At 55.3% G+C, this 28000-nt stretch overlaps 2 protein-coding genes across 6 annotated transcripts; both read left to right on the top strand.

Annotated features, from left to right (window-relative positions):
• Positions 1–12: 12 nt before the first annotated feature.
• On the top strand, positions 13–6823 carry MYADM (myeloid associated differentiation marker). Of its 5 annotated transcripts, none has more exons than XM_081273931.1 (3): positions 13–140; positions 3196–3282; positions 4517–6823. In XM_081273931.1, the coding sequence occupies exon 3, from the start codon at positions 4519–4521 to the stop codon at positions 5482–5484; it is 966 nt and encodes a 321-aa protein (XP_081130057.1). In that variant the 5' UTR covers positions 13–140; positions 3196–3282; positions 4517–4518; the 3' UTR covers positions 5485–6823. The 5 variants fall into 5 exon arrangements, with proteins under 5 accessions (XP_081130057.1, XP_081130055.1, XP_081130058.1 ...); XM_081273929.1 differs by lacking the exon at positions 13–140 and adding an exon at positions 1242–1507; XM_081273932.1 differs by lacking the exon at positions 13–140 and adding an exon at positions 1634–1652.
• A 3124-nt stretch (positions 6824–9947) lies between these two features.
• Positions 9948–27352, top strand: PRKCG (protein kinase C gamma; the record flags this gene model as incomplete). The annotated part of the gene is made up of 19 exons (XM_081275086.1): positions 9948–10117; positions 10477–10508; positions 11440–11522; positions 14502–14613; positions 14739–14870; positions 15386–15542; positions 16300–16434; positions 16795–16882; positions 17161–17190; positions 20676–20828; positions 21156–21344; positions 22122–22213; positions 22296–22358; positions 22475–22613; positions 23822–23902; positions 25046–25153; positions 26159–26299; positions 26525–26709; positions 27117–27352. 19 exons carry the CDS (start codon positions 9948–9950, stop codon positions 27142–27144), a joined length of 2118 nt encoding a protein of 705 aa, XP_081131212.1. The 3' UTR covers positions 27145–27352.
• Positions 27353–28000: the final 648 nt, after the last annotated feature.

The following is a 28000-nucleotide window of genomic DNA, read 5'->3' as shown; positions in this document are numbered from 1 at the left end:
CGTCGTCCCCCGGAAGGGGTCCAGCGGCAGTGGCGGAGGAAGCTGCGGTTAACTGAGCGTCGGGAAGCCTCCGCAGTCGCCATCAGGCCCCGCCCAGCTGCAGCCGAACTGGGCCGCGCCCGGGACCGCTGCAGAGCGCGGTGAGTGAGCGCGGCCAGGAGGGAGGGAACCGGGCGTCTGGGTCCTCGCCCAGCCCCTCCCCGGGGGCCCAGCCCCTCCTCGGGGCACCCCGACCTTCAGCTCCCTTTTCTTTCTGGGCTGTCAGTCCGTTTCAGGGCCGCAGAGCCGCCCCTAAAAAAATGAACCCTGCAGCCCTTCTCTGCTCTGGGCCCCCGACACATTGACCCACTGCATCCCTCCCTCTTGCAGAACCCGGAATCCAGAGCCCCCAGACCCAGCCGTGTCCTCATTAAGACTCGAGTCCCTGCCTGTCCAGGAGCCGGGAATGCAGGCCAAAAATATCTTTCCAGGCCCAGAAGGCTCGCTTTTAACCCCTTCTGCTCCTAAAACCCTGGGAGTCTGATTTCAGAAACCTGGCCCGCCAGTTTAGGCAGCATGTGGAACCCAGTAATCCGTACCCCAAACTCCTACTGCATTGGGTCCAGGAATTTTGCCACAACACCCTTCCACCCCTATTGACTGTGATATCTGAGACCCAGGAGTCTGACCCCCCTCCCACCCTGTCCTTACACCGCAGATACCAGTGTAAATGTGGTTTAAGGGACCTCTTCCCAAGATCCTTAAATACAGGAATCTAGCCTCCACTCCTTCGTAGGAACCCAGGAGTCAGGGATTCTAGCCAGCCAGGACTTCATGTAGAGCCTAGGATTGGCACCCTCAACTCCATCTTCTTTTTGGGAGACAGAGACCCTAGCACGCAGATCCTATTCAACCCAGGGGTCTGGTTCCCCAATCCGTTGCAACCCAGGTAGCTAAGGTTTCGTCTGTATTAGCAGAGCGGCGGACTGGAGCAGACAAGGAGGGCGGGGGGCGGGGGAGACATGAAGGGAGAGGCACAATTGAGTGAGATGAAGCTGGGTGGGGACCTGAGTTGGGGGGCTCTGTTCTAAACAAACCACAAACATGTGGGTTTCTATGGAAACAGCCTTTCCCGGCCTATCCTGGAGACTTCTCTGGGCTGTGTCGGGAAGGCATCCCCCAGGAGCCCCTACTCCGCCAGCTGTTGTGTCTTCCTGTTTTGTCACCATGGCAACGGTGACCTCAGTTCTCCACTGGGCTTACTGGTAGAGCCCGAGCTCCGCTACAAGCTTCAGCTCAGGAGGGGCGTGGTGTGATCTTGGCCCCGCCCTCAGGGCGGGCAGGGGATAGCCCCAGCTTGGGGAAGTCCCTTTCTACTGCCCCGGCCGCTAGCCTGGCCGCTGCCCGCGACCCGCCCCCGGCCCCGCCCGCGCTCCCTCCCCAGCCCGCCAACCCTCCCCAGCTCGCAGACCCTTCTGGTCTGCAGCTGTCGCGCTTGCTTCAGCCGCAACCGCCGCTGACCGAAGAGGTGAGGCTGACGGACCCCCCAGAGGGCGGGAGCAGCGGTTCAATATCCTTGGGTCCAGAGGGAGGAATGGGCTGTGATTCGCAATGTCTACGTCCCTAGAAAGACTGGGGCTGGACCAAGATTCCAGGATTCTGCGGAGTAGAGGGTTGAGAACCTGGACTGAAGGAGAAGAGCTGGGGCCTGGACCCTGGGTCTGAGGGAGGAGGGCTGTGGACTGGAGGAGGAGTGGTGCCGGGACCCCTGGGCCTCAGGGCGTGGACACAAGGTGGGCCTCCCAGGTGTCTGGCTGGGCTGGAATCTGGTGTGCGAGGTGCTCAGGAGAGGAAGAGGGGAGGGACTTGAGGCTGGGACTCCTGGGTTTGGAAAGTGGCTGTACTTCAAAATTTCTGATCCTCTCCCTCCCGGGGTCGAACTTTGTGCTTCCCTGCAAGATGGGGGCTGCCGTCCGGCCAGGGAGGCCAGGAAAGCACAAGGCTGTCTAGCTCCTGGTGTGGAGAAAGGCCGATTCGGGGTTCGGGGCGGCCCCGGTGTCTAGGGAGAGATGGGTGTGGCGCCTGGAATGGAGGGGAGGGCGCCGAGGTGCTGGGTGTGGCTGGGGAGTCCTCGGCGTGGAAGCCCGAAGGGGCGTTTCCTCTCCCAGCTGGAGTCTGCGGCTTTGCATTCCCGAGCTCAGACCTCGGGCAGCTGCTGGAGGCCTTCAGGGCAGGGTGGACCCCCACCTCTCCGCAGGATCCCCCTCCCCACCGCCCTGCAGACCCACCTTCCACGAGGAGTGAGTGAGTTACGTTGCTCCTCCTTCATCCTCCGGTGGGCGGCTGGGCAGTACCCGCCTTCAGGAGCTAGGGGGGTGCGGCTAGTCCCGACTTCCTGCTAACAGGTCCTGGCTGGGTCTGCGGAGCTGGAGGTGGCTGACTCCATCCACGTGGCACCTCCCAGGTGCCCGCTAGGCGAGCCCTAGCCGGGGACCTGCGTTCATGAATGAGTGGCTACTGATCTCCGGGCATCCTGGGCCAGATTTCCGGCCTGGAGCCAGGGGGCCTCCGCAAGGTGAAGCCGGGCGTCTGGGATCCCAGCTTAGTACTCCTTCATGGAGGTCTAGGTCCCCGGCCCGTACTTACAAAGCTCACATTTTTGGAACCCTGAAATTCGGCCTGCCATCCCTGCTAGGACCTGGGGGTCGGGGCGCCCCTCCCCTGACAGCGGGCGAGGGCTGGGCACAGCGCTGGCCAGTGCGGGGCTGGGGTCCCGGCACCGCCTCTCGGTCGGCGCCACATTCCAGATGGCTGCACCGACTTGAAGCCCTTATAAGGCGCGGAGACGTCCGGCGCGGCTGGGCAGCCCGCCCCCGCAGGCACCGCCCAGGGCCTCCCGCCTCCCGCCTCCCGCCGCGTACTTCCCTGGCCAGGGCACGGTTAAGATCGCACACGCCCCTCGCTGGCCGCGGGCCGTGCTCCTTCGCCTGTTTCTCTTCACTCCCGCCCGCAGTTTGTATCTGGGGAGGAAGAAGGGGCGGTGTTTCTCTAGGGTCAACTCCTCGACGCGTCTGGGCTTGGAGCCAAGTCCCGGCCCCGACCCGGAGGCGCGCGGAGGCTGAGGAGTCCATGGCCCGCGCTGGCCGCTTGGGCCCTGGGGGGAGGAGCCAGGTCAGCCAGCTGTGAGCTGACACAGAGGGCCTCTCTCCGCTGCAGGGGCGCTGACCAGTCTTCTCCAGGTGTACGACTGAATCGCCTTCATTGCCGGATCTTTCTCTTTGGCCGGCTCAGCTAAGACCGCAGGTGAGTGCCCTGAGGTCCTAACCACCTGGGTCTGAGGGAGGAGCCTGGGGCCTGAGGGAGGAAGGCTGGAGTCCAGACCTCGATCTGAGGGAAGAGAGACCTGAAGCTCGGGTCCCAAGGAATCGGGCCTCAGGCATCCGTGGGGGGAAGTAGAGTGTTCTGTGTCCTCTGGGAGCTGTTTGGGACAGGCCTCTGGAGAGGTGAGCCTGGCTCTTGTTCTGCTGTGAGCCTGACACTGGTGAGAGGAAAGGTTTTTGGCCGAGAGCCACGTCCAGATATTTTTAGGGATGTCAGCTGAGATTAGACATTTTTGCATCCTGAGGAAGGGCCTGAGCGTCTGGGCCTGATACCCGAGGGCCTTTAGAATGAGGCGTGGGAGATGTATAATTTGGAAGTGGGAAGAAAGGTGTCTCTAGAATGTGACTCACCTGAGACTGAGGGCTGAGTGATTGACCAGTGGAGGCTAGGGACTCCAGTGCGAGGAGCTGGGGTGGGGTGAGTTGGGAATGGGAGCAGCTGAGTTTCCCAGAACTTGGGGGCTCCTGGGGGAGGGGACACTCAGTGTGAGGGAACAGACAAAGGAGAAAACTTAGCCTTCCTTGGTTTTTAGTACTCTAGATCTAAATCTGATTCCTGACCTCTGCAGAGAGAGGTGGGAGCAGCAGTTTACTCCCCCTTTCAGAAGCTTGTAAGACCATCAAGATGGGAGGTTGGAGCTCTGATCAGACATGTGAGAACATAGCACATGGAAGTTGAACTCTTGGATAAGTAGGACCCGGAAATGTCTGAGTGGCTATTAGTTCATAAAAGACGAAGCTTGTTTATAGGGGCTAGAGTGTAGAGCCTTCAGTCTCCATAAGGAGGAACTTCAGAGGGGATTTTGGAGCCTGCAAGATAGGCCGCTTGTCTTCCTACTTGAATCTAGAAGAATTCAAAATGTTAAGTTGCTGGGTTGCTGGTCGCTGAGTCCCATCTGTAAGGAGGAAAGGAGTTTTGAGTGTCTGGAGGGGGCAGGAGAAATACAGAGACCCAGAATTCTGGGTTCTGACTTGGGTGAGGTAGTCTGAGCCAAGAACCAGGGTGACCAATTCATTCTTATATGCCTGGGACTGTCCTGTTTTGCACACTGAAAGCCCCATGTCCTAGAATAATTTGTCCTAGGACAAATGAGGGCTGGGCCACGGGATTTCTTTGTGTGGGACTTCACTGAGACATTGTCTTTTGCCTTTTGCAGCCATGGCGGTGACGGTAACCCGCACGACCATCACAACCACAACAACGTCCTCAGGCCTGGGGTCTTCAACGATTGTGGGGTCCCCTCGCGCACTGACCCAGCCCCTGGGCCTCCTGCGCCTGTTGCAGCTGTTGTCCACCTGTGTGGCCTTCTCACTGGTGGCCAGTGTGGGTGCCTGGATGGGCCCCATGGGTAACTGGTCCATGTTCACCTGGTGCTTCTGCTTCTCCGTGACCCTCATCATCCTCATCGTGGAGTTAGGTGGGCTCCAGTCCCGCTTCCCCCTGTCTTGGCGTAACTTCCCGATCACCTTCGCCTGCTACGCGGCCCTCTTCTGCCTGTCGTCCTCCATCATCTACCCCACCACCTACGTGCAGTTCCTGTCTCACGGTCGTACCCGGGACCACGCCATCGCAGCCACCGCTTTCTCCTGCATCGCGTGTGTGGCTTATGCCACTGAAGTAGCCTGGACCCGGGCAAGGCCTGGTGAGATCACGGGATACATGGCCACCGTGCCAGGGCTGCTCAAGGTGCTGGAGACCTTTGTAGCCTGCATCATCTTCGCCTTCATCAGCAGCCCCTCCCTGTACCAGCACAAGCCGGCCCTGGAGTGGTGTGTGGCAGTATATGCCATCTGCTTCATCCTGGCAGCCACAGCCATCTTGCTGAACCTGGGGGACTGTACCAATATGCTGCCCATCCCCTTCCCCAGCTTCCTGTCAGGTCTGGCCCTGCTGTCTGTCATCCTGTATGCCACTGCCCTGGTCCTCTGGCCTCTGTACCAGTTCGACGAGAGGTATGGTGGCCGTTCCCAGCGGGCGAGGGATGGGGGCTGTGCTGTCCGTCACCCCCACTCTGTGTGTGACTGGGACCGCCGACTGGCTGTGGCCATCTTGACAGCCATCAACCTGTTGGCGTATGTGGCTGACCTGGTGTACTCTGCCCGCCTGGTGTTTGTCAAGGTCTGAGACTCACAAAGGGCTCCTGGTCTCCTTCCAACCTCTTCATTCTTCTCATCAGCGTCTGCAGTTGGTTCTTTTTCCTCTGAGTCCTTCTTCCCTCTCTATTTTCTTCATGCTTCTCCAACTTTTCTTCCCTCTCCTCTTGCTGTCTCCCTTCCTTTCCTTCCTGTTTTGTTTGCTTGCCCACATTGTGTTTTGCCCCCAACTGTTTCTCTCCAATCCCCTTCTGCCTCTTCTCACCTCTGGTTTTTCCTGTAGCCTGTTTCCTAGTCACCTCTTCCTCCTCCTTCGGGAGCCCTGAGACCTTTCTGTCTCCCTCCACCCCACCTCCAAAGGTGCTGAGCTCCACACACCCCACACCCTTCACTTCAGCTGTTCATGCCTGGCCTCCTGAGGGGCCTCATTGCCAAAGCATGCCTGCCCGCCCTAGCTGTGCCTTAGTTCTTGTGTATTTGTGTGTTGGTGGGGGGGGGTGAGGGTAGGTAGCTATGCACCAGCCCCCCATTCTCCCAGTGGAGGAGGGTGTACAGTGCACCTCCCCTTTAAAGTAAAAAAAAAAAAAAAAAAAAATCTCTGGAGGTAAATAATTCCTAGTGGGCGGGAGGCTTTAAGCACAGACCATGGGTCCCTAGGCCCTGCCTGGCACTCAGTCTTGCCAAGGTTGACTGCAGAATTGTTGCCAGGCTTACTAAAATCCCACTGCCCCAAGGCCGTCTTAAAGGCAGCAAGAGGTGCAGATGCCTTTTATCCTAATTATTCTGTACTATTAAAAAGAAAAAAACTGGCAAGAACCACATGGTCTTGAAGATGACCATCTGACGTATTTGTGAGGGGCAGTGACGTGGTCCTCAGTGTTAAAAATAACATGTCCTGCCTTGGCAGGGGTGGGAATAAAATGGCCACTGCCAGCCTTAAAGGCAACATATGCCTGGGTTTTTCTTTTCTTTTCTTTTTTTTTTTTTTTTAATTTTTCCTGGTCATGAGGGCAGAAATTACTGGTAGCCCTATTCTTCTAGAGCGAAGTTTCTTTTCAGCTTTCTTTTCTTTTTGGGTGGGTGGGGAATGGGGATTGCTGCTGCCATAGCCAGAGGGATGGCATTGCTTGAGTGTGGTGCATGTGCACGTGTGTTTCTGTGTGCTAGATGCTTCTTGCTGCTGCTTCCTGCTTCTCTGGGACTCACATGCATAATGTGATATATAAATGTATAAATATATATTTTATTTTTTTTTAATTCCCTGGAGCTTTTGGTTCCAATAGCTTGTGCTGTCAGTCATAGAAGCCTTGTCCCTTCCCCACTCCCACATCCATAATGTTCTTTATAAAAATCTCAATATAAAGATAAAAGGAGAACTTGTGCTTTCTTTATTTCTGGGGAGGACTCCAGGAGAGTGGTGAGGTCCAGACAGATTTCTCAGTCTGATGGAGGAGGAGGTTGGAGCCAAGATGATCCTGGCCACATCTGAAAAACCTATCTGTGCAGGGTGTTTTAATCCCAGCAACTAAATGCAGGAGGATCACAAGTTCAAGGCCAGCCTGGGCAATTTAGCAAGGCCCTAAGCAAGTTAGTGAGACCCTGTCTCAAAAAATAAAAAGGGCTGGGGATGTGGCTCAGTGGTAAGGCACTTCTGGGTTCAACCCCCAGCACCCTCTCCCCTGCCAAAAAAAAACCAAAGCTAACACTAGCAGAATCTGGGTCTTCTGGATTCCTCCCCAAGCCAGGAGGGCTGGATGGGATTAAAAATGAACATGATTTTCCCTTCCTTGGTGTCCCTTGAGCACCTCAGAAACACAGTGTCCCACTGAGTGCAGCATCTTTTCTCCAACATCAACTCTTCCTCCCAGGTTCCCTGCCCAGCCACAGACTCTCAGAGCTGAGAACCCAAGCACCTGGTCTAAAACACTCTCTATTCCTTCTAAGTACCATTTACATCTGTTCCCCACCTGAGCTACTGCCCCAGCCTCCTTGACCATCTTACCTCTGGCCTTCCCTAGCCTCAGAGAATTTCCCAACACCCATAGCTGATCCTGCCCTCTCCTGTTGAAATCCTTCCACATCTCACCCCACGTGCCTACAGGTGCTATCAAAAACCCTCAGTGGCATTCAAGGCCTTCAGGTTCTGAGCCTGCCAACATTCCTGCTATCATCAGCTCCATGGTCTTCTCTGCTGGGTGCGCCTGACCACACACCCTGATTGAGTGTATTACTCCTGCCGTGAACCTCTGTCCCACAGGTCCTGGTTCCCCAAACTGAGGACAATATCTAGGAAAACTCCAAAATCACGCAACCTCCTTTGTGCCCTTACACCTGCAAAAGCAATTAGGAAGAGATACTGAAAAGTTTGGAAGAAGGCGGGGTAGGGCCAAGTAGGGCACATTCCTTTTGGGTAATGCAAAGCCGCTTCATCTCTGCGGGAGTCCGACCTGCACCCAGCCGCCTTCTCAGAGGGCTTCTCGTTCCCCTCCCCTGCCCCGGCCTCCGGAAGGCACCAGAAAGAATAGCTATCACCATCACCACGGGGGCGGAGAAAGCGTTGGGTACTCGGGAAAGGGCCGAGGCCGCTGGCCTAGAAGGTGGAGGGGCTCCTAGTCCAGTCTCCAGGGTCTGCCAGTCGAAATCCTGGAGCTGGGGCGAGGGCAGAGGACCCACACCTCCAGAGGGAGCGCTCAGCACCCGGCTGCGGCGCCTCCCGCCTACCGCGCGGCCCCGCCCACCGCGCGCGGCTCGCCGGGAGAGGAAGGTCCGGGCCGCGCCCGGGCTCTGCCTGAGCGCGACGCGGACTGCAGGTCCCAGGGTGCACTGCGCCCGCAGCCCGGGGCGGGCCTTGGTTGTCCTGGCAACAGTGCGGCTTCCGCGTGCCCCGACCCCGGAAGCGCGCGCGAGTGGAGGACACCGCCCAGCGGAGGGGGAGCGGGGAGGATGCACGCAGCCGGCAACCGGGGTGTACGGACTCCCAGGGAGACTCGGGGAGCGACCCCAGAGACGGAGAGTCCTGGGGCTGGACGCTCGGGAGTGGTGGGCGGGGCGACCCCCAGAGACAGAGTACTGGGGCCGGGGGCGACCCCCAGAGATGAATAGTCCTAGGGAGACAACGGGGGAGAACCCCAGAGATGGAATCACTCAGGGAGACACAGGTGGAGAGGAACCAACCCCAGAGATCAAGATGACCAGAGCCAGAGACATGGAGAAGCAACCTCCAGGACATTGATTCCCAGGGAGCTACAGAGGAGTGAGCCCCAGGAACAGAGTCACAGGGCCAGAGGGACAAATAGTGGATCAGAGGGAAAGGGACAGAGAAGAGAAAATGGAGAGACGCTGAATCACAAAGAGATACAGGGAGGAGAGACAGAGGCAAATATTCAGAGCTTTTCCCTAGCGACAGAGAGATTGACAGAACCAGAGAAGGACAGGCAAAGAGAAACATATTAAACCACAGATTGAGGAGAAAGAGGCAAGCCCAACAGATTAGCCATAAAGAGAAACAGACAAGCAGGTATAAAGACAGGGATGTGGGAGAGAGAAGAGAGGCAAGAACAGTCAGAGAGAGGGGCAGAGATTGATCCTCCTAACACTAAGACCCAGAGAGGTGACAGGCATTGATGGAGACACACAGCCCAAGAAAGAGAGAAAAGGAAACAGACGTTCTCGGACAGGGAAAGGAAAACAGATCTAGGGAGAAAGGGGGGGAGAGAGAGAGAGAGGGAGGGGGAGAAAGTGAGAGAAAATTGAGAATAAGAATCTTCACGAATAGAAGGAAAGAGACAAAGTCAAGAGGAAGAGACGCTTCCAGAGAGAGACGTATAGAAAAAAAAAATTCACAGATCGTGGGAAAAGAGACTCCAGTAGCATCAGGGAAAGTAATACACCAAATCTCTGTCCACCATTGGATTCTCAGCACTAAGCAGAAAGTTTGTTGATTGACACAGAGTGACACCGTCAGAAAGACGGAGACCCGAGGGGAGATGCAGGGGGCGAACGGGACACACCAAGGCAACTGGGTGGGGAAGAAAAAGGGAGCCGATCAGGATAACAGATTGTCGGGGACAAGGCTTAGAGAATGCCCTCTCCCCGCAGCCAATTCTCGGAGTGGGTGTGTGCACGCGTAGGGGAGAGGGAGGGCATTCGACCCATGTCTCCGGGAGGGGGGCGCCTTTAAGCAGAAACCCCGCCCCTCGGTCGCCATGGCAACGCCTCCCCCCACCCGGGGCTCCCACATTTCAGCAGGTGCCGAGCCCAAGCTCCCGCCGCCGCCCGTGCCTCCGGCTCCTCGGCGCCCGGGCTCTGCTCTCCCGCACCCGCCCGCTGCCCCAGGCGGGGCCGGCGGGGGTGCCGCTCCTGCCGGCGCTGCGCACCTGGCGGTGCCTCGCCCCTCTCCTGCCCACGTCGGGATCTCCCGAGTCCCCGCTCCTCTCCAGTACACCTGTTTCCCCAGAAAGGCAGGGTCCTGGTCCCTGCTGCATTCCTGGGGCCATGGCGGGTCTGGGCCCCGGCGGAGGCGATTCAGAGGGGGGACCCCGACCCCTGTTTTGCAGAAAGGGGGCCCTGAGGCAGAAGGTTGTCCACGAAGTCAAGAGCCACAAGTTCACCGCTCGCTTCTTCAAGCAGCCAACCTTCTGCAGCCACTGTACCGACTTCATCTGGTGAGGGAAGGGGCTGGGGGCCGAGAGAGGAGGGGACTGGAGGTGCAGACTTGTGTCACACAGACCTCTGAGGGAGGAGCACAGAGGGGCTGCAGCCCCGACTTCTGGGTTCCAGGAGGGTGGGAACCTAGGGTCCGGACCCCTGGGTCTGAGCGAGGAGGGGTGGGGGCTGGAATCCAGGGTCTGAAGGAGGAGGGGCTGGACCAGAATTTCTGGCTTCTAGAAGGGGAGGCGGCTGGGGCTCAGCTACCTGGGCCCAGAACTGCAGGTCGGAGGCCAAGACCTCAGACTTCCAATGGCTCTCAGAGGTGGGAGGGTCCACCCTTCCCTGCGCTGACCTCAGGTCCTTGCTCTTCCAGGGGAATTGGAAAACAGGGCCTGCAGTGCCAAGGTAAGAGCCCGGACCTGGACTGCTGGGACCCCCGAGGGTGGAGGCTGGGGTTTCTCAGCTGAGGCTGCTGACACACGTGTTCTCTGGTCCCCAGAGAGGCGCGGGGGAGCCCGGGGCGGGGGGTGTGGCAGAGACACAGCCTGTGGTGGGGAGGGAGTTCTGATGGCAGGGCCACCGCGGAGGTGGTGCTGGGGGCCCCTCCCGCGGCCGGCTCCAGGTGGGGACAGATATTTGGAGAATCTGTTGCCATGGGAACAGGGAGATTTGGAAAAGGGGAGCTGAAGGGGGAAGGGGCTGGAGATGCAAAGTCAGAGCCCCCCCACCCAGGCAGCCATCACCATGACAACGCCATTCTAGGCAGGGGCAGGCCGGGTGGGGTCAAGGATGGGCGGATGGGGGCCCAGCCGGCCGGCAGTTCTGGGGGGCGGAAAGGGGGGCGAGTCCTAAAGCACCAGCTGCCACTGCTGAGAACAGAGTGAGTCAGGGTGGGGGGCGGGCCGGAGCAGCGCCCCCAGACTCACTTCTGCCCAAGTTGCCACTCTCCGCTGTGTCTGAGGATATTTCTGTGTTTTCTGTCCTTAAATCTATCTGCCTCTCTCCTGGCTTTCTTATGTCCATCTGTGGGCTGGGGTCTGTTGGTCCGTGGAAGGCTGCTTTCTTTCTCCCTGTCTCCCTTGGGCTGTTGCACACTGGGGGCTCTGTGCTCTGAGTCTGATTCTCTGCATCTCTGAGAACATTCTTGGTTCCCCCTCCCCCGGCCCAGGGTCTCTCTTCTGATTTTCTATCTGTTGGACTCTGTATGCTGGAATCTTCTCTGTGTGGTTGTCTCTGTCAGAATTTTGAGTCTCTTTCCAATTTTGTGACTGTCGGGGGTCTCTCTGGATCTTCCCATCTCTCCTTGCCTCTGTGTCTCTATGATTTTCACCTTCAGTCTGCAGCTTTGTGGTTCATCGACGATGCCACGAATTTGTGACCTTCGAGTGTCCAGGCGCTGGGAAGGGCCCCCAGACGGATGTGAGTGTCCGGACACCTGGTTCTTCCTCCTCAAGCCGCACCCCCGCCCTCACCCCCTCGGCGTCCGTCCCAATTTCTCCTGCTATTTTTAAGGCTGGTAGGGGAGGGGGGCTGAAGAGATAGGGGGAGCTAGCCTGGCCCAGATTCTTTGCCCTTGGCCTGGAAAGGGGGAATGCGAGGGGGCCTGGGACAGGCCAGGGACACAGGTGGGGGACAGAGAGGAGGCAGGGGTGAAGAAACCAAAGACCAGCACTGGAGGGGGTAGGCTACAAAGGCTACAATCCAGAGGTAGGGGGATTTAAGAAAATGAGGCCTGAGGAACAGAGAGGTCAATTTGGACCTTGATACCTTGAGATAAGATAAAAAAAAGGGACAGAGATACAGGAAAAGAAAGACACAAGAGATTGATTCAGAAAGAGAAAGAGAAATGGAACAGAGAAAGCAATAGAGGGGAGCCGGGTAGTTCTGGACACAGAGATACAGGCCGAGAATCAGAGGCAGACACGCAGGTACTGAGAGAAGCTAAAATAGGAAATGGTGGATCCTGGACCTTTAGTGATGCTGAGAGAGGGCGGCCCAGAGACCCTGCGGCACACACCCACACGTGCCCAGTGCAGTTGCACACGTGCACACACTCCGGTCCACGCAGCCTCCCACCCTGCCCCTCTCCCTATCAAGGGCTGACAACAACTGTCAACTCTGGATGCCCCTCCCAGCCTCTCCACTTCCTCTCTGAGCCTCAGTTTCCTCTTCTATAAAACAGGGCTGATGACCTAGCCTTGGCTAGTAGAGCTCTTCAATGACGGAAGTGTCCTGTTTGCTATCAGGTGGCCGTCAGCCTCGTGCACTAGTGAGCACATGAAATAGGGCTGCTTCCACTGAGGGGCAGGGGTCTCCATTCCATTTCATTCCAACTGACTTAAACTTAAAGAGCTACATGTGGTTAGTGGTTACTGAGTGGGACAGCACAAATCTAGACAGATGTCCCTGGCTTGTGTTGACAGTTCCCTGAAGCCAGTGGGTTGACATGTGCAGGGTGTGACACAGGTGGGTGACCGCTCCGTGATTAGACGATAGGCAAAGAGAGAAAGATCCACAGAAGCCTGGGAGACAGTCAGCCAGCTGGTCAGGCTGTTGAAGTACATAGCCGTGAGACCTCATAGAACGCCGCAGCCCGCACGCCTGTGTGTTCTGGCCACCTGCCCACCTCCACCAGCCCTGGCTCGGTCTGTGCAGTGCTCAGCCTGTGCACACACTGAGGTCTCTGGACATGGAGTAGAACTGAATCTCCACAGCCAGTAAGGTTAGCTGAAGTGTTCTGTCCCCATCTGAGCAGGGGATCACAGCCCTGCCACATTCTGGTTCTGCAGCCTTCCTCAAGGAACTTACCACTTGATCTCAAGTTCCTGATCTATAAGGTGGGGGTGTTAATTGTGTCCACCTATGGAATAATTCTGAGGTTTCAGTAAGTCAGATACTCATGGATGGTATCTGGAACCTAGAACCAAAATTTATTATTATCATTGCTGAAAGTGTTACCATCAGAGAGGAAACAGGATGAACAGTGAGGAGGAAGTCTTCTGCTCCTCTCTCTCTCTCTCTCTCTCTCTCTCTGTGCTTCTTAATGCTTTTGATCTTGTTGTAAGTAAACGGATCAAGGCTTTAGAAATGCCAAGGGCTTGGAAGCATGATTTCACTTGGTCCTCATGAATCCTTTTCAGGAATTGCTCCTGGCCCCCATTTTACAGTAGGGAACCTAAGGTCCTAAAAGGGCTGGTCGTGGGGAGGCCCAGGGCCAGGTAATGACTCAGACCAAGACTCAGACCTGGATCTGCCTAACCGGACGCTCTGTGCTGACTTCTTTTAGCAAGGACCTTCACTGTGAGACTAACGGCTTCCGTTAGTGGATAGCTTGTGTCAGGCACCCTGCTGAGAATTGTCCCTACCCCACCCAGCACACACCCTGGCACAGGCATCTTATTTAGGGTGGCAAGAACCTTTGGAGTTAGAGGCCCAGAACCTTGAAGGAGATCATGGCCATTTCCAACTCCCTCCCCCGACCCAAATATATATATTCAAAATAGAAACCTTGCTAAAATAAAGGCCAAGACTGTTGTAAATTTTTCCCTATGACAATTCTTTCAATTAATTCTTAGAAAAAGAAAACTATCAAGTTATTTAACAACCAAACATTGTCCTAGGGGTAGAAGTTTGGGGGGCAATGACTCTGAAAAGTTAGCATTGCTTCAAGCTGTGAATTGCTTATTTCCCTTAGACAGAGGAGGATGCTGAGGCTCAAGACTGGGAATGGCTTTGCACAGTCACAAGCTCTCATTTAAACTCAGGACTACACAGGACTGGCAGCAACGACACTAGTAATAACCACACCGATAGCTACGGCCAGAACCCTGACATTGAGCACACCTGACATCCAGAGCCCTGCTGGGTGTTCTATGCTAGTTCATTCAGGTCTCCTGGATGCCTGCCATAACGGAGGGGTCACCACCCCTATCCCACTGAGCCTGGGAGAACACAGACCACCCAGAGAGCAGACACTGAGGCTGTCAGGAAAGGGTCCTGGGGTTCAGGGCAGCCCACAAGTTCTCCAAAATTGTTAGAAGCCCCCACCTTCAAGTTCTGCCCAACTGCCATTTTGTTATTTTGACCACTCCACTTCAAATTTCAGCCCCCCACATTCTGGCAGTCTTCATCCCTGCTGTTTGCTTTTTTCTCTAGAGCATCTATTACTGTCCACCACACTACGTATTTTATTTACCATGTTTATACTCTGCCTTCTTTCAATGCTGAGTCCTGTTAACCAGAACAGTGCCTGACGCACAGTAGGCGCCTGGTGAATATCTGTAGCCTGAAATGAGTAGATGGCAAGCAGAGAGCAAGGCAAAAGGAGATAAAAATCCTCCTCTTGCTGGGGGGCCCTCCCCACCCCTAAGCCCCCCTAAGCGACTCTCCTCCGCCCAGGACCCCCGGAACAAGCACAAGTTCCGCCTGCACAGCTACAGCAGTCCCACCTTCTGCGACCACTGCGGCTCCCTGCTCTACGGACTGGTGCACCAGGGCATGAAGTGCTCCTGTGAGTGCCCGCTGCTGACTGCTCGCGTCAGGGCCCCTTCAAAGCCAGGGTCAGGGCTGGGGAAATGCCGGGTGCGGTGTGGGACCTGGGATGGGCTTGCACTACCCCCAGTTTTATCCCGCCAGGCTGCGAGATGAACGTGCACCGGCGCTGTGTGCGGAGCGTGCCCTCGCTGTGTGGGGTGGACCACACTGAGCGCCGTGGGCGCCTACAGCTAGAAATCCGGGCCCCGACAGCCGACGAGATCCACGTGACTGGTGAGGCCCCACTCCCTCCCAGACGTGAGGCTGTGACCGAGCCCCACGGTGCTGGCCCGCGTCCACAGCACTGAAGCCACGCCCTCAACCGTGAGGCCACGCCCACCCAGCCTCTCCGCTCAGCCACTGTCTTCCAGCTTGGACCCCGCTTCCTGCCTTGGCTCTTGCGACTTCTAGGGATCAGAACTCTTGAAAGGGCTGGATGTGGGAGGACCTGGGGTCCGATTTCTGGATGAATGGTTGAGGAAAGAGCCTGGTTGCCTGGGCTTCTGGCGGGTGAGGGACGTGAGAAAAGTCGGGGCTCCGAGTTCTTTTTTTTAAATGTAGTTGTAGATGGACAACATGCCTTTATTTTATTTGTTTGTTTTTATGTGGTGCTGAGGATAGAACCCAGTGCCTCACGTGTGCTAGGCTACAGCCCAGGAGCTTGGGGTTCTTGATTGGACTGAAGAGGGCTAGGAGCCTCTTCCTGGGCCTCTAACTCAAGTGACCCCCTCCCCCCATTTGTGCTTCAGTCGGTGAGGCCCGTAACCTGATTCCTATGGACCCCAACGGTCTGTCTGATCCTTATGTGAAACTGAAGCTCATCCCAGACCCTCGGAACCTGACGAAACAGAAGACGCGGACAGTGAAAGCCACGCTAAACCCTGTGTGGAATGAGACCTTTGTGTTGTGAGCTGGGATGCTGGGGAGGCTATGATGACTGGCAGATGATGATGATCTAAGGGTCCTGGTGGCCAGAAAACCCCAGAGAAAAGCTGAGAGAAGTATTAGGATAGAGAGACTCTCCCAAGCAGGGGCAAAAGAAGGTGGTAGGACAAAGGAATGGAATGATTGAGGGAGGGGAATGGAGATACAGAAGCTGAGAAAAGCCCTCAAGTTTAGAGACAGCCAGCAGAGGAGAGAGAGCACCATCAAGAGACAGATTGGAGGACAGACAGAGAGACTCACAGATACTCAAGAGGTGGTTGGGACAGGTGGGGAGGGGACCAGAGAAAGAGGCAGACCTAGAGACAAAGGAGATCCAGAGAGTCTAGAGGAGACAAAGAGGAAAGGATTCAGGAGAGAGAGGAACAGTCAGAGGCGGTCACTAGGAAGAAAAGACCAGGGGAGGCACAGACCCAGAGAGAGAAAGAGGTCTCAGGAGAAGAGGTGTGAGTCCAAAGACAGGACAGGGAGGGAGGGTGGGGGGAGTGGCAGGGCACCAAGAGAAGCCATAAAGACAGGACAGAGACTCAGAGAGGGAGAGACCAGGAGACAGAGGGATGGGAAAGGGCCTAGAGGCTCAGCAGGGAGGGACAGCCACTTGGAGCACTGGAGGTTTATGTGGGCCCCACCAGCCAGGGTGGAGAGACTCCCTTCTAAAGGGCCGAGGTGGCTGCATGCGTAGGAAATGGCCACCCCTCACCCTGCCCCTCTCCTGCCACAGCAACCTGAAGCCAGGGGATGTGGAGCGCAGGCTCAGCGTGGAAGTGTGGGACTGGGACCGGACTTCCCGCAACGACTTCATGGGGGCCATGTCCTTTGGTGTCTCCGAACTGCTGAAGGCACCCGTGGATGGCTGGTGAGGAGGAGGGCTAGGGCCGGGCACACTCAGGATCACCTTCTCCATCCATGTGTGGTCTCTCCTCCAGACCACCATCATCCCCTCCACCTCGAAGCACTCTCCCTCCTCCTCCTCCTCTCTTTTCTCCTCCTCTCTTTTCCCTCCTCTCTCCCCCTCCTCTTTCTCCTCCTCCTCCTCCTCCTCTTCTCTTTCCCCTCTCCCCTACCCTCCCTCTCCCCCCTCCTTATCTCACTCTTTCTCTCCATCTCTGTGTCTGTCGCTCTGTGTCTCTTTCTTCCCTTTGGTTGTCTCTGCCTCTCCCATGGGTGCCCTGCTTCCCCTACCCCTGCCCGGCCCTGGTCTCCGTCTGTATGTCAGGTACAAGTTACTGAACCAGGAGGAGGGCGAATATTACAATGTGCCGGTGGCCGATGCTGACAACTGCAGCCTCCTCCAGAAGTTCGAGGTACCTGGACGGCTTCCCCAGGGGAGCACAGCCTAGCCTCCCCCAGCTCAGAGCTGGCCTTGCCCTCTTCCCACTGGTTGCCCTCTGGTCCTGGGACTACAATTCCCAGAAGACACTGGGGGCTCCTTCTTCTGCCCTTCTGGGGGCTCTAGCCCCAGGGCCTGATGGAAATTATAGTTCTTCATCCCCACAACTTGTGGGTATCAGGGGCCCTGGTCCCCAGTCTTGGGCAATCACCTGCTCTCTTGGGGCCCTGACTCTGCTTTCTTCTCCCCTAGGCCTGTAACTACCCCTTGGAGTTGTATGAGGTGAGTATAGCCGGGCTCTGAATGAGACCTGCTTTTCCTCTCCCTCTTTCTACCTACCCCTCCTTCCCCTGATCTCCACCTTCAGTTCTGCACACATAGGTTGAGCACATACTTTGTGCCAGGTACATGCAGTGATTGCAGAATAATCCCAGTGTCCTCAGGCAGAGACTTGTCACAGATACTTAAATAAAGGAAGGTGTGCTAAATTAGAGATGGCTGGGGGTACTGGAGAGGCCTGGAAGAGGCCATGAGCCAGCCTGTGGGTGGGTGGCCAGGAGGGCTCTCCTGAGGCACTGAGGTCTGACCTGGCCCTCGGGTTTTCCATCTTTCAGTGGCTGGGGCCCTCTGCCTTTGCCTTTGCTCACCCAGTCCCAGAGCAATAGTTCCTGAGGCATGGCATGCGCCAGGCCCTGTCCTGAATTAGAAGCAGGTGGTTCTCTGACAAGGAGGCAGCCTGAGATGGCCAGGACAAGGGGATATGTGTTTGAAAATGGAGGTGGCTCAGGCCCTGGGGAGGGGGCACAGCCTGGAGAGTGGGGGCAGCTCCCCAGAGCCTGGAGGGGCAGGCAGGCTCTCTCTCCAGCTCCTCTGTCAGAGGTCATTTTGTGGAGCATCTCCATGTGCAAAGCCTGGTTCTGCACAAGACAGAAAAAGTCCTCCCCTCCTGGGGCTTTCACTGGGGGGAAGACATGAACCCAAATAAATAAGTACATGGTCATGTGTAAAAGGTGACAGGTGACAAGTGAAAAGACGGAATGTGAGCGTTCGGGAGGGCAGGGAATGCTGCTGGGGAGGTTCTCGGTAGGCAGAGGGCTTCCCTGGGAAAGCGGCTCTCAGGCAAAGACCAAGAGGAAGTGAGGGAGTGAGCCTCAGGGACCCCTGGGAGAAGGGCCTCCCAGGCAGAGGGATGGGCACATGTAAGGGTCCTGAGGCCAGAGCAGGTCAGGATGCCTGGACAGTGAAGCCTGAGCAGAGGAAGGGGGGAGGAGGTGGAGCTGAGAGGGAAGGGATGCCTGCTCATCTCTCCAGGATGGCCCTGGGTGAGGGGGAAGGCATGGAGCACCCAGCAGAGGGCTGAGCTGAGCCCACTGAGGTTGTAACAGGTGACTGCCCTGGTGTAGCATGCAGGCCGCAGAAGGCAAGGTGGAAGCAGGAAGAAGGCTGCTAGACTTGGGCTGCAGCTGAGGATCAGGAACTGGGCCTCTGGCTCCCAAGGCCTCCATCGCTCAGCACCCTCTCGCCAGATCTTGTAACCAAGCAAGGGGATGGGCAATGCTGGGGAAGCTTCGCACTGCCCAGGCTGCTGCACAAATCACGAGGACAGAGGGGCTGTCAGGGGTTGTTAGCAGGGGGTGGGAGTGGGTGGCCACAGGCTGTGGTAGGAGCTCCAACACCTGGCCCAGGGGCTTCCCAGAAGAAGCGGCACTTAGGTGATAGCTGCAGGACAGGTGAGATTCAACGGCAGCAACACAGCTGGTCCTTCCCGGACTCTTAGAGCAGCTCCCACCAGGGTTCTGGTTGTGTTTGTGGTCACCTGCATCAGAATTAGAGGAGCATTTGCTTCAAAAAGCATGTTTCTCACCTCTTTGCAGACCTACTAAGTGAGGCTATCTGTGTACTAAGCATATTCCTCCACTGGCTCTTTTGCGTTGTGAAATTTGAGCACTGGCTGCATTGAAGGAAGGATAGAGGGAGGAAATCCATGCCCAGAGAGGCAGAGCCTTTTTCCCAGAGTCCTTCAGCAGCCGCATGGTGGTATGCATAACACCTGCCTGTGCCTTCAGCTGAGAAGGTGTGGTCTGCAGATACCTGGTGGATAGTGGGCAGAGGCCTGGTGGCAGGAAGTTGGAGATGGCATATGCCTGAAGTAGAGAGGTCATGAGTGACAGTGGAGGGAGGTGTGGCTTGCGGTGGTTTGTCCTGAAGTACCCAAGTCTAGAACCTGTTATCTAATCTTGCTCTCTTAGCCTTTGGGGTGTTAATAGTTTCCTTGGAAAATTAGAGATTAGGGACACGAAGCAAAACAAAATAAAATGCATGCAGGTATAGTGTGTACAATTTGCTTTGAATTCTACCTTTGGATTTTATTATTTCTGTAGTCCATGAATATCACTGATAAGGCAGATGTGCCTGTGGTATCCTTTGCCACTCAGTGATGGGCAGGGATTAATATTACCCATGCATTTCCACAGGCGCCAGCCCCTAACGAGTCAGGGTGTCCTGTGGGTGTCCCGGCCATGGCAAACACAGCAGCCTTTCTCATACTTCAGGCACCTTCTGGGCGCTTTGCGTATGTGAATACACCTGCTCTTCCTAGCTGCCCTGGCGGTCACTCCTGTTATCCCAGCATCCTAGGGAGGCTATGGAGATTTCTCAGCAGTGGCAGTCCGAATCCAGGAGGTCAGACGGCGCTTCTGCACAAGACTACACCTTGTGCAGCTGCAGCTATGCCCCAGGAACTGCCACTGCATCTTGGAGAACAAAACAGACCCCTGCCGCAGGGGGCTGGCCCATGGTGTGAGCAGATAGGAACGCAGAGAGAGAGGCAAATGACCAGGGCTATGAAGGAGCTGTCCACAGTAGCAGAGACCATGAGAGGCGACTGACCCCGTTAAAGCAATCTGCAGAAGCCTCCGAAGGCCTGAGCCAAGGTCCAAAGGATGCTTGAGAGAGAGCTAGGAGGAAAGGGGAGCGGAAGGAAGACTGGGCGGGGCATCCCTGTGCAGGGAGGGAGGACAGTGCATCTGAGGCCGGGGTGGCAGAACATGAAGGAGGAGGGACCCGTGAAGCCACATGGAATGAAACCCTAATGCAGGGAGAAGCCGTTAGAAGGTTGGAAGCATAGGGGAGACATGACCTGGTTTATTTATTTTTAAATTGGTCCCTTTGCCTGCCGAGCAGAGAGTGCATTAGAAAGAGCCGCACGACAGACAGGGACAGTGTAGAAGCTGAGGCAGCCATTCACTCAGGGGACCCTCCTGGAGGCAGGGGCAGGAGGAGGTGCAGAAACTCTGGCAGCTCAGAGTCCAGGTGGTCTCCAGGCCAGCAGCATGCAGGGCCTCCTGGGACCTGTTAGAAATGCAGATTCTCAGGAGTGAGGCCCCTGGTCTAAGAGATTCAGGCTGAGAGGCTGAGAGCAGCAAGATCACAGAGATGAACAGCGTGGGTCCGATGGCTGGCCAGGTTGCTGCCCTCTCTGACCCCGGGAAGATTGCTTAACCTCTTCTCCCTGGTTTCTTCTTCTGTAAAATGGGGATGACGGCAAGGTTTCCCAGAGGTGGCGTAAGTGTTAGTTAAACAATAAATCAAGCGCTCGGGATGTGGGGGAGTCAGAGAAAGCTCCTAGGCCAAGCGCAGGGTGGGAGGAGTGGCACCCTTTCCTGTCTTTATCTCTCCCCACCCTCTCATTCTGGCCTCTCAGGGGCCTCTTCCTACCCCTGTCTGGGTTTGACTACCTCCGGACCTCATTCTCCCTTTTCTCGCAGAGAGTGCGGATGGGCCCCTCTTCCTCTCCCATCCCATCCCCATCCCCTAGTCCCACAGACCCCAAACGCTGCTTCTTTGGGGCCGGCCAAGGACGTCTGCACATCTCTGACTTCAGCTTCCTCATGGTCCTAGGAAAAGGCAGTTTTGGGAAGGTTGGATTTCTGGGGTTCTGGGGGAAGGGGAGGATGTCTGTGGGGAGGCTGGATTTCTGATCCTTAGGTGAGAAGCAGGGGTGGGGAGAGATGGGGCTCCCATGTTCCCAAATGGATTTGGGTGGGGTTGCTTGGGTTCCTGGAGGGAAGAGGTACAAAAGCGTGGACATTTCCTCAAGAGCATGGGAGCAAAGTCAGGGGACCACCACTTAGGAAAGGGGAAGGTACCTGGGACCCCATTCTCTGTGTCCCTGCTAGGAGATGGGGCAAGGTCTTGCACCCCTGAGTTCCCCAAATGGACTGCCCTTTCTGGATCGCTGTCTGTAGGTGATGCTGGCCGAGCGCAGGGGCTCTGACGAGCTCTATGCCATAAAGATCCTGAAAAAGGACGTGATCGTGCAGGACGACGACGTGGACTGTACTCTGGTGGAGAAACGCGTGCTGGCACTGGGGGGCCGAGGTCCTGGCGGCCGGCCCCACTTCCTCACCCAGCTCCACTCCACCTTCCAGACCCCGGTGAGGAGGGAGGGGACAGAGTCTGGCCCAGAGACCTTGCCTCTCCCCGCTTTGGATGGATTTGCTGTCTGCTTTGGGATTCTGAGTTTAGGGCAAGGAAAAGGAAACTTACTCATTCTTGAGTGGGCATGGCCAGACGGTGGACTCCTGGGCATGCTTGGAATGGATGCCATGCTTGGAGGGTGGCCAGGGGATGGGATCCAGAGTGGGCGTGACCAGGATGCCTGTGCCCTTGGCAAGCTTGCTTCTGAGCACATGTAGCCGGCTCTCTGGATCTTTGAGCCCAGGAGTAGGTGTGTTCTAAATGAAGGATAGGTCAGAAACTGGTAATTCCCTGAGACTACGGCATGGAGCAAGGGGTTTGACTTTCAGGGTTTGGGGAGGTGTGACCAGCTTCCTGGATTAAAAAACAAGTACAGGTGAAGCCTGACCACCTTTGGTCATAGGTAGCCAGAATTACACATGTGGGTGGCTGGATGTGGAAAGAGGTTTTGGTGTGCCTGAATTTCAGTTCCGTGTGTGAGCCTTAGTATTCAATTCTGGGACAGCTGGCACCAGATCATCTGATAGGTATAAGAAGGGAGGACTGGGCCATGCAGATTATGAGGAGGCAGGATTAGAAATTTAGGGCCCTTCGTGTTGGGGTGGCCACTTGCTCTGGATTTCTGGCTGGGTGGATCCAGAGCCCTCTATGTTTGCCCTGAGTGGGGAGCAAAGGGCTTTTCCTATCCCAGAAGTTTGTGTCCCTGCCTCTAAGCCCTGCCCACTCCTCCCCAGGACCGCCTGTATTTCGTGATGGAGTATGTCACCGGGGGTGACTTGATGTACCACATTCAGCAGTTGGGCAAGTTTAAGGAGCCCCATGCAGCGTGAGTCTCAGCTAAGAAAGAAGGGAGGGGAGGGTGGTAGGGCTAGGTCCAGTGACCTTCCAACTTCACACTGACTTTGCAGGTTCTATGCAGCCGAAATCGCCATTGGCCTCTTCTTCCTTCACAATCAGGGCATCATCTACAGGTCAGCCCCAGGACTTTCCTTGGGGGGATGTCTGGCCTTCGAGGGGAAGGGATTAGGGCTGCAGCCTGCTGAACTGAGCTCTTCCCATGATTCCTCCTCCTCCCCTCATCCTCCAGGGACCTGAAGCTGGACAACGTGATGCTGGATGCTGAAGGACACATCAAAATCACTGACTTTGGCATGTGTAAGGAGAACGTCTTCCCTGGGACCACAACCCGCACCTTCTGCGGGACCCCGGACTACATAGCCCCTGAGGTAACCTTGGAGTTTAAAGTGCTGCTTTGGGCACATTCTGACCTCCCTTGGTGGGTGTGGCTGTGTAGTATTCACAGAGGGTGGTGCCCAGGGGCCTGTGGGTGTTGGAAGCAGGTGAGGTCTCCCTCCAGGGTCTGCATGGGAAGGCCTGCTGGCTGAGCTCTAAGTGGAGGAGCTGGGTCTCTAAATAGGCAGCGTGAGCAGCACCGGTGGGTGGATGTTGGAAGGCAGTGGCACCAGCTGGTAGGAATGCTGAGTGAGTAGGGCCTGGATCATCCTAAGGAGTGGAGACTATTTCTAGGGTACTTTGTGTGGGCAGGGGCCTGTCCCCTAAGAATACTATGCATGCGTTGAGACTGTCCTCTCCTGTGTACTCCAGCTGGAGTATTCATTGGAGGAAAGCTCTTGGGTGCGTTTTGCACATGGATTTGTTTTGTTTTGTTTCTGAGGTGCTGGGGATTGAACCTAGGGGCCATGGCTCTTTGATCTCAGTGGGCTGCTCTTCTGCCACTCTCAGAGGGAAGGGTCACACCCCTAAGAGTCCTGGAGAGCAGCTGCACTTCCTCAAGTACTCTCAGTGGGCAGAGAATCGCTCTGACTTTGTGAAGGGGCTGGAGTTCATGTTCTGGTGTGCATGCAGATGGGTGTTGTGTGTCCCCAACTTCTCTAGGTTGGGGAGAAGCTTGTGTTGGGGGTGTTGTCCCTTGATCTTTTCAACTGATGAATGCTAATGCCCAGATAACATTGGTGGTTACAAAACCTGGTTGGTAACAGAATCACCTGTGGAACATTAGAGAAATACATGTTCCTGATGGTCGCTCTGTCTCACCAAAGCCAGAATTCTTCAGTGGCAGGAGCATCTATTTTTAAAATAATACCTTAGATGACTGTGTTCTGTAGTCTCCAAGATTTAGCCCCATACCTGATATTCAAAGGCAAGGTTCAGTTACCTAAATGTTCTAGATGGCTGGAACTTGTGCCTTGGCCCTTAGGTGGTCTTTCTGTTTGAGAGCAAAGGAATGTTTTAAATAGATGAATTTGTTTCATGAATTTTCCAAAGGGTGGAGCTCTAGCCAAAATATTCAGAGTGGGAAGAATTCAAGTGCTTTCAGCACTTGAAGTGGGTAGGGATCCCGAGAGCGAGGCCAGGGGAATCCTGGGCTTCTTAAAGAAAAATCATGATTCCTTGCCTTTGGGCCTCCCTCCAGATCATTGCCTACCAGCCATATGGGAAGTCTGTTGATTGGTGGTCCTTCGGAGTTCTGCTCTATGAGATGTTGGCAGGACAGGTAAGGGGAACTGGCGTTGTAGAGGCAACACAGTGGGGTGCTCCCATTGTGTGGCCTTTATCTCAGGAAAAGCAAGGTGGAAAGGAGGTCAAAAGTCTAAGGAGGTGCGCCCAGCCAGGCAGAGGTTGAGCCCAACCAGGGTCCTGAAATATTGTCTCACCATAGGCGGGACTGCATAACCACCTCCCTTTTTTGTTGCCAGGGACCCCACTAGCCTGGGGAGGCCTGTGTGCTTCTTCTCAAAATATTGTTCTCGTGTACACAAAATAAGATAATAGAATGACAAAGTCAATCACATAGATTTCAAAACTTTAATAATTTAATTGAATCTAACTTAATTAAATATATACAGTTGTCTAAATATTAAAAATTGGGATGTGAACATATGCTGTTTTTAATCAATCCATTAAGTAGTAGCTCTAACAGTGATACACAGCTTTAGGAAGATCTTACATATTCAGAGGTAGGAATGACTTAAAACTGATATTCTGAAGTACCTGCAACTCTCATGATAAGATATTTGGTTTCTATTGGTGATGAAGTTATATAGGTACTGCTATCAGAGATCATTGCTTACATTCACAGTTGGAGGAAATGTTAATGCTCAGCTAGCAGCTTAAAAAGATAAAGTGCCATTTTTTTCCCTACCCACATACATGCGCCCCCCAGTTGTCTACACAGACCACTTAGACTCCAAACTAAGACCCCTCACCTTGGTGTTGACTTTCCTGTCCCAGAGTTGTGCATTCAGCCGGAGAGTGCATTTATGGTCTGTCCTGCAGCATTCCTCCCTTCTATTTAAATGGCATATTACATATTTAACACCCTGTTGATTGACATATCAGATAAATAAAGCCAGACAGTGAGCTGCATTGAACTGAGGCATGTGAGACCAAAAAAAAAAAAAACAAAAACAAAAACAAAAAAAACCCCAAAAAACAAACAAACAAACAAACAAAAAACTGCGGAGAAATTAAACTTTGAGAGTTTGGTCTACTCTTCCTGGGAAGTCTTCTGGTGGCAGTGAATGGTTGGGTTCAGTGGTTGGTTCCGTTGGTCGTGTTCATGGTGGGTGATGAGGGCATTAAGGTTTGGAAAAAGTAGTTTGGAGGGTCTCTGACTTTATTTCCTCCACTTCCACAGCCACCCTTTGATGGGGAAGATGAGGAGGAGCTGTTTCAGGCCATCATGGAGCAAACAGTCACCTACCCCAAGTCACTTTCCCGGGAGGCTGTGGCCATCTGCAAGGGGGTGAGGATCCCCACTCCCAGCTTCTTCAGACTCATGATCCATGCCCCCTTTGTGGTCTATCTTTAAAAAGGCTCCCATTCCTCAAGTGTCTTTACCCCCATCTTCTTGGAAACTGGTGGAATGCACAGGTTTTGTTAGAATCACCATGTGCTGCTCTGCTTGCACCCAGCCCGAGCCTTTACCCTACCCTCCTGGGAAGTGCTGAAAGGCCAGGGCTTGTGTCTCCAGAACTTGGTGAGTCAGGTAGACTGAACTCCTGCAGCTTTTGTGTTCAGGGGGACTCTTAGAAGAGTCACCAAGACGTGACCTCAGTCTTCTCCTCCAAGGTCGTGGAGTTAATGCAGGAGAACCACGGGGTTCTCTGACCATGGGTTTCCAAGAAGTGTCAGCCGCTCCTGCTCAGGTGTCTCCACATCCTCTGACTCGCACTGAGTCTCTGTCTCATACCTCTCCTCCATCTGCATGTGGTGGCCTTCTGGGTGTGGCCCTGGTGATTCTTGGTGTTTCCTCCTATATCTCTGTCCACACTTTGACATTGTCCCCCTCTCCCTGGGTCTCCACTGCCCTCTTCCCCACTCGTAACTGCACACTGTGGATCTCTTGTTCTGCCTTCTCTGGGTCTCTGCCCTCTACCTCTCCATGCTCCCTCCCTCTGACTCTCTATTCCTCCTTTTCTCTGGGTCTCCAAACTTCTCTCCCTCCCCCTTCCCTTTCCCCTTTGGGATTCCCCCCATATCTCCACTCCTCTCTTTCTGGGTTCCCTGCCCCTCACACCTTGATTTTTTTTTTTCTGTGTTTCGGACTGTCCTTTGGTCTCCGGGTCTGGATTCCACTTGTTTTCCCTCTTCCCCTTCCTCTCTCCCTTTCTTTCTTGCCCCTCCTCCCCATCTCCGTTCCCCTTGCTGTTCTTCTCCCTCTGGATCCTGTGCCTGTGTCTGTTCCTCTGTGGTCTCCCTGTCCTGGACTCTATCTGTCCGTCTGTCTGTCTCTCTCTGCTTCCCACAGTTCCTGACCAAGCACCCAGGGAAGCGCCTAGGCTCCGGGCCGGACGGGGAGCCCACCATCCGGGCGCACGGCTTTTTCCGCTGGATTGACTGGGAGCGGCTGGAGCGCTTGGAGATTGCGCCTCCGTTCAGGCCACGCCCGGTCAGTCGTCCTCGGAGCCGCCAGCCTAGGTTCCCGAGTGGGGGAGGGGCACTCCTGAGCTTCCTTTCCTTTACGGGGAGTGGACCCCTCTGCGGAGACACCCTGAAGCGGGGTGCGGAGATGATGCAGGGAGTGTCCAGACTCTGGAGGAGGCGGGAATAGCATTCCGGGACAGGCCCCCCAGGAGCCGGCAGAGCTTGACTTGCCCTTCCTACTTTCCCTCAGTGTGGCCGCAGTGGCGAGAACTTCGATAAGTTCTTCACGCGGGCGGCGCCAGCACTGACCCCGCCGGACCGCCTGGTCCTGGCCAGCATCGACCAGGCGGATTTCCAGGGCTTCACCTACGTCAACCCGGACTTCGTACACCCGGATGCCCGCAGCCCCACCAGCCCGGTGCCTGTGCCCGTCATGTAATCTCACCTGCTGCCGCTAGGTGTCCTCAGTGCCCCCTCCGCTCGCCCGTCGCAGCCCCCACTTCTCTGCCCACTTCCCCATTCTAGATCCTGCCCCCAGCATTCTGGCCTCTGCTCCCATGGGTTCTAGATGCTCCTCTCAAGCATTCTTGACATTCTAAACTCCATGGAGTCTCTAGAGCCTTCCTGTGTTCTAGATTCTGCTGAGCCCTATATTGTCCCCCACCCCCAGCGTTCTGGATGCTCTTCTACTGGCTTCCAGAACCACACTACCATCCCAACTCCGTGGGGTTCTAAACTCCATCTTGGTAGTTCAATGCCTCTTTCTCTCACCCCACCCTGGGGCAGTAGTCTCTTGGGGTTGCTTGGTCCAGACTCGGATTAGATCCACCTCTCTCCTCTAGGCCCCTCCCACTTTGGCCCGAGCTGTAGACTAGGAGGAAGGCTGTGCTCCCATTCTCCAGGCCACCTCCCACCACATCGGGTACTCCTGGGATCTGCGGAGGATTCAGCTTTTGTTCTAGACTCCCCTGTCCCCAACCCACTACTGCTCACCTGCCCATGCATGGCTCCAGTTTTACTGGGAACCTCTCACCCCCTGCCCAGTGCCTGCCACTCTCTGGGACTCTCTCCCCTCCTCCCCCACCTCCCCCTCCTCTTCCCTTAGCCTCTCCCACCCGGACACAGCTGCTGGAGAATAAATTTGGGATGCTGATGCTGAAGTGTTGGGATGTTTTCTTTTAAGCTTGGAGAATGAAGGGAATGCGGAGGTGGGACAATGACGGTACATAGAAACAAACAGAGGCAGGGAGGGGGATTGCACACAGAGAGAGGGAAAGTAGAGAGTCTCCCTGCCAAAAAGAGAAGATACCCACAGCATGAGAGAGGGAAGAGAAAAGACCCCCGAGAGATAGGATACACAGAAAGAGAGCGAGCCTGCTCTAGAGAGGACCAAAGTGGATACTCAACACAATGAGAAATGTATACCTAGACCATTCAAAGTATAAGGTAGAGATCCCTTGCACGGAGACACGGCATCTACATATATATCCAGAGCAACATGCAAGGGCGTGCGTGCACACACATGCTTGCGCACACACACATACCCACACACCAAGATCCAGACCTGGGAGGTCCTGGGAAAAGACATGAAAGGTTGGCCTCCTAAACAGAGACCTGAAGACTTGATTAGAGGAAGAGACCACACAATGGAGAAATCAAAACAACCAGAACCCTGAAGCTCAATGGGCGAGTAAGTCAGAAGTAAGGTAGAAGCGTCCTCTGGCCT

This window comes from Spermophilus citellus (genome assembly GCF_964194105.1).
Source record: "Spermophilus citellus genome assembly, chromosome: 18".
Classification (NCBI taxonomy): Eukaryota; Metazoa; Chordata; class Mammalia; order Rodentia; family Sciuridae; genus Spermophilus; species Spermophilus citellus.
The sequence above is the reverse complement of the archived record's forward strand: the minus strand, read 5'-3'. Positions and strand labels throughout refer to the sequence as shown.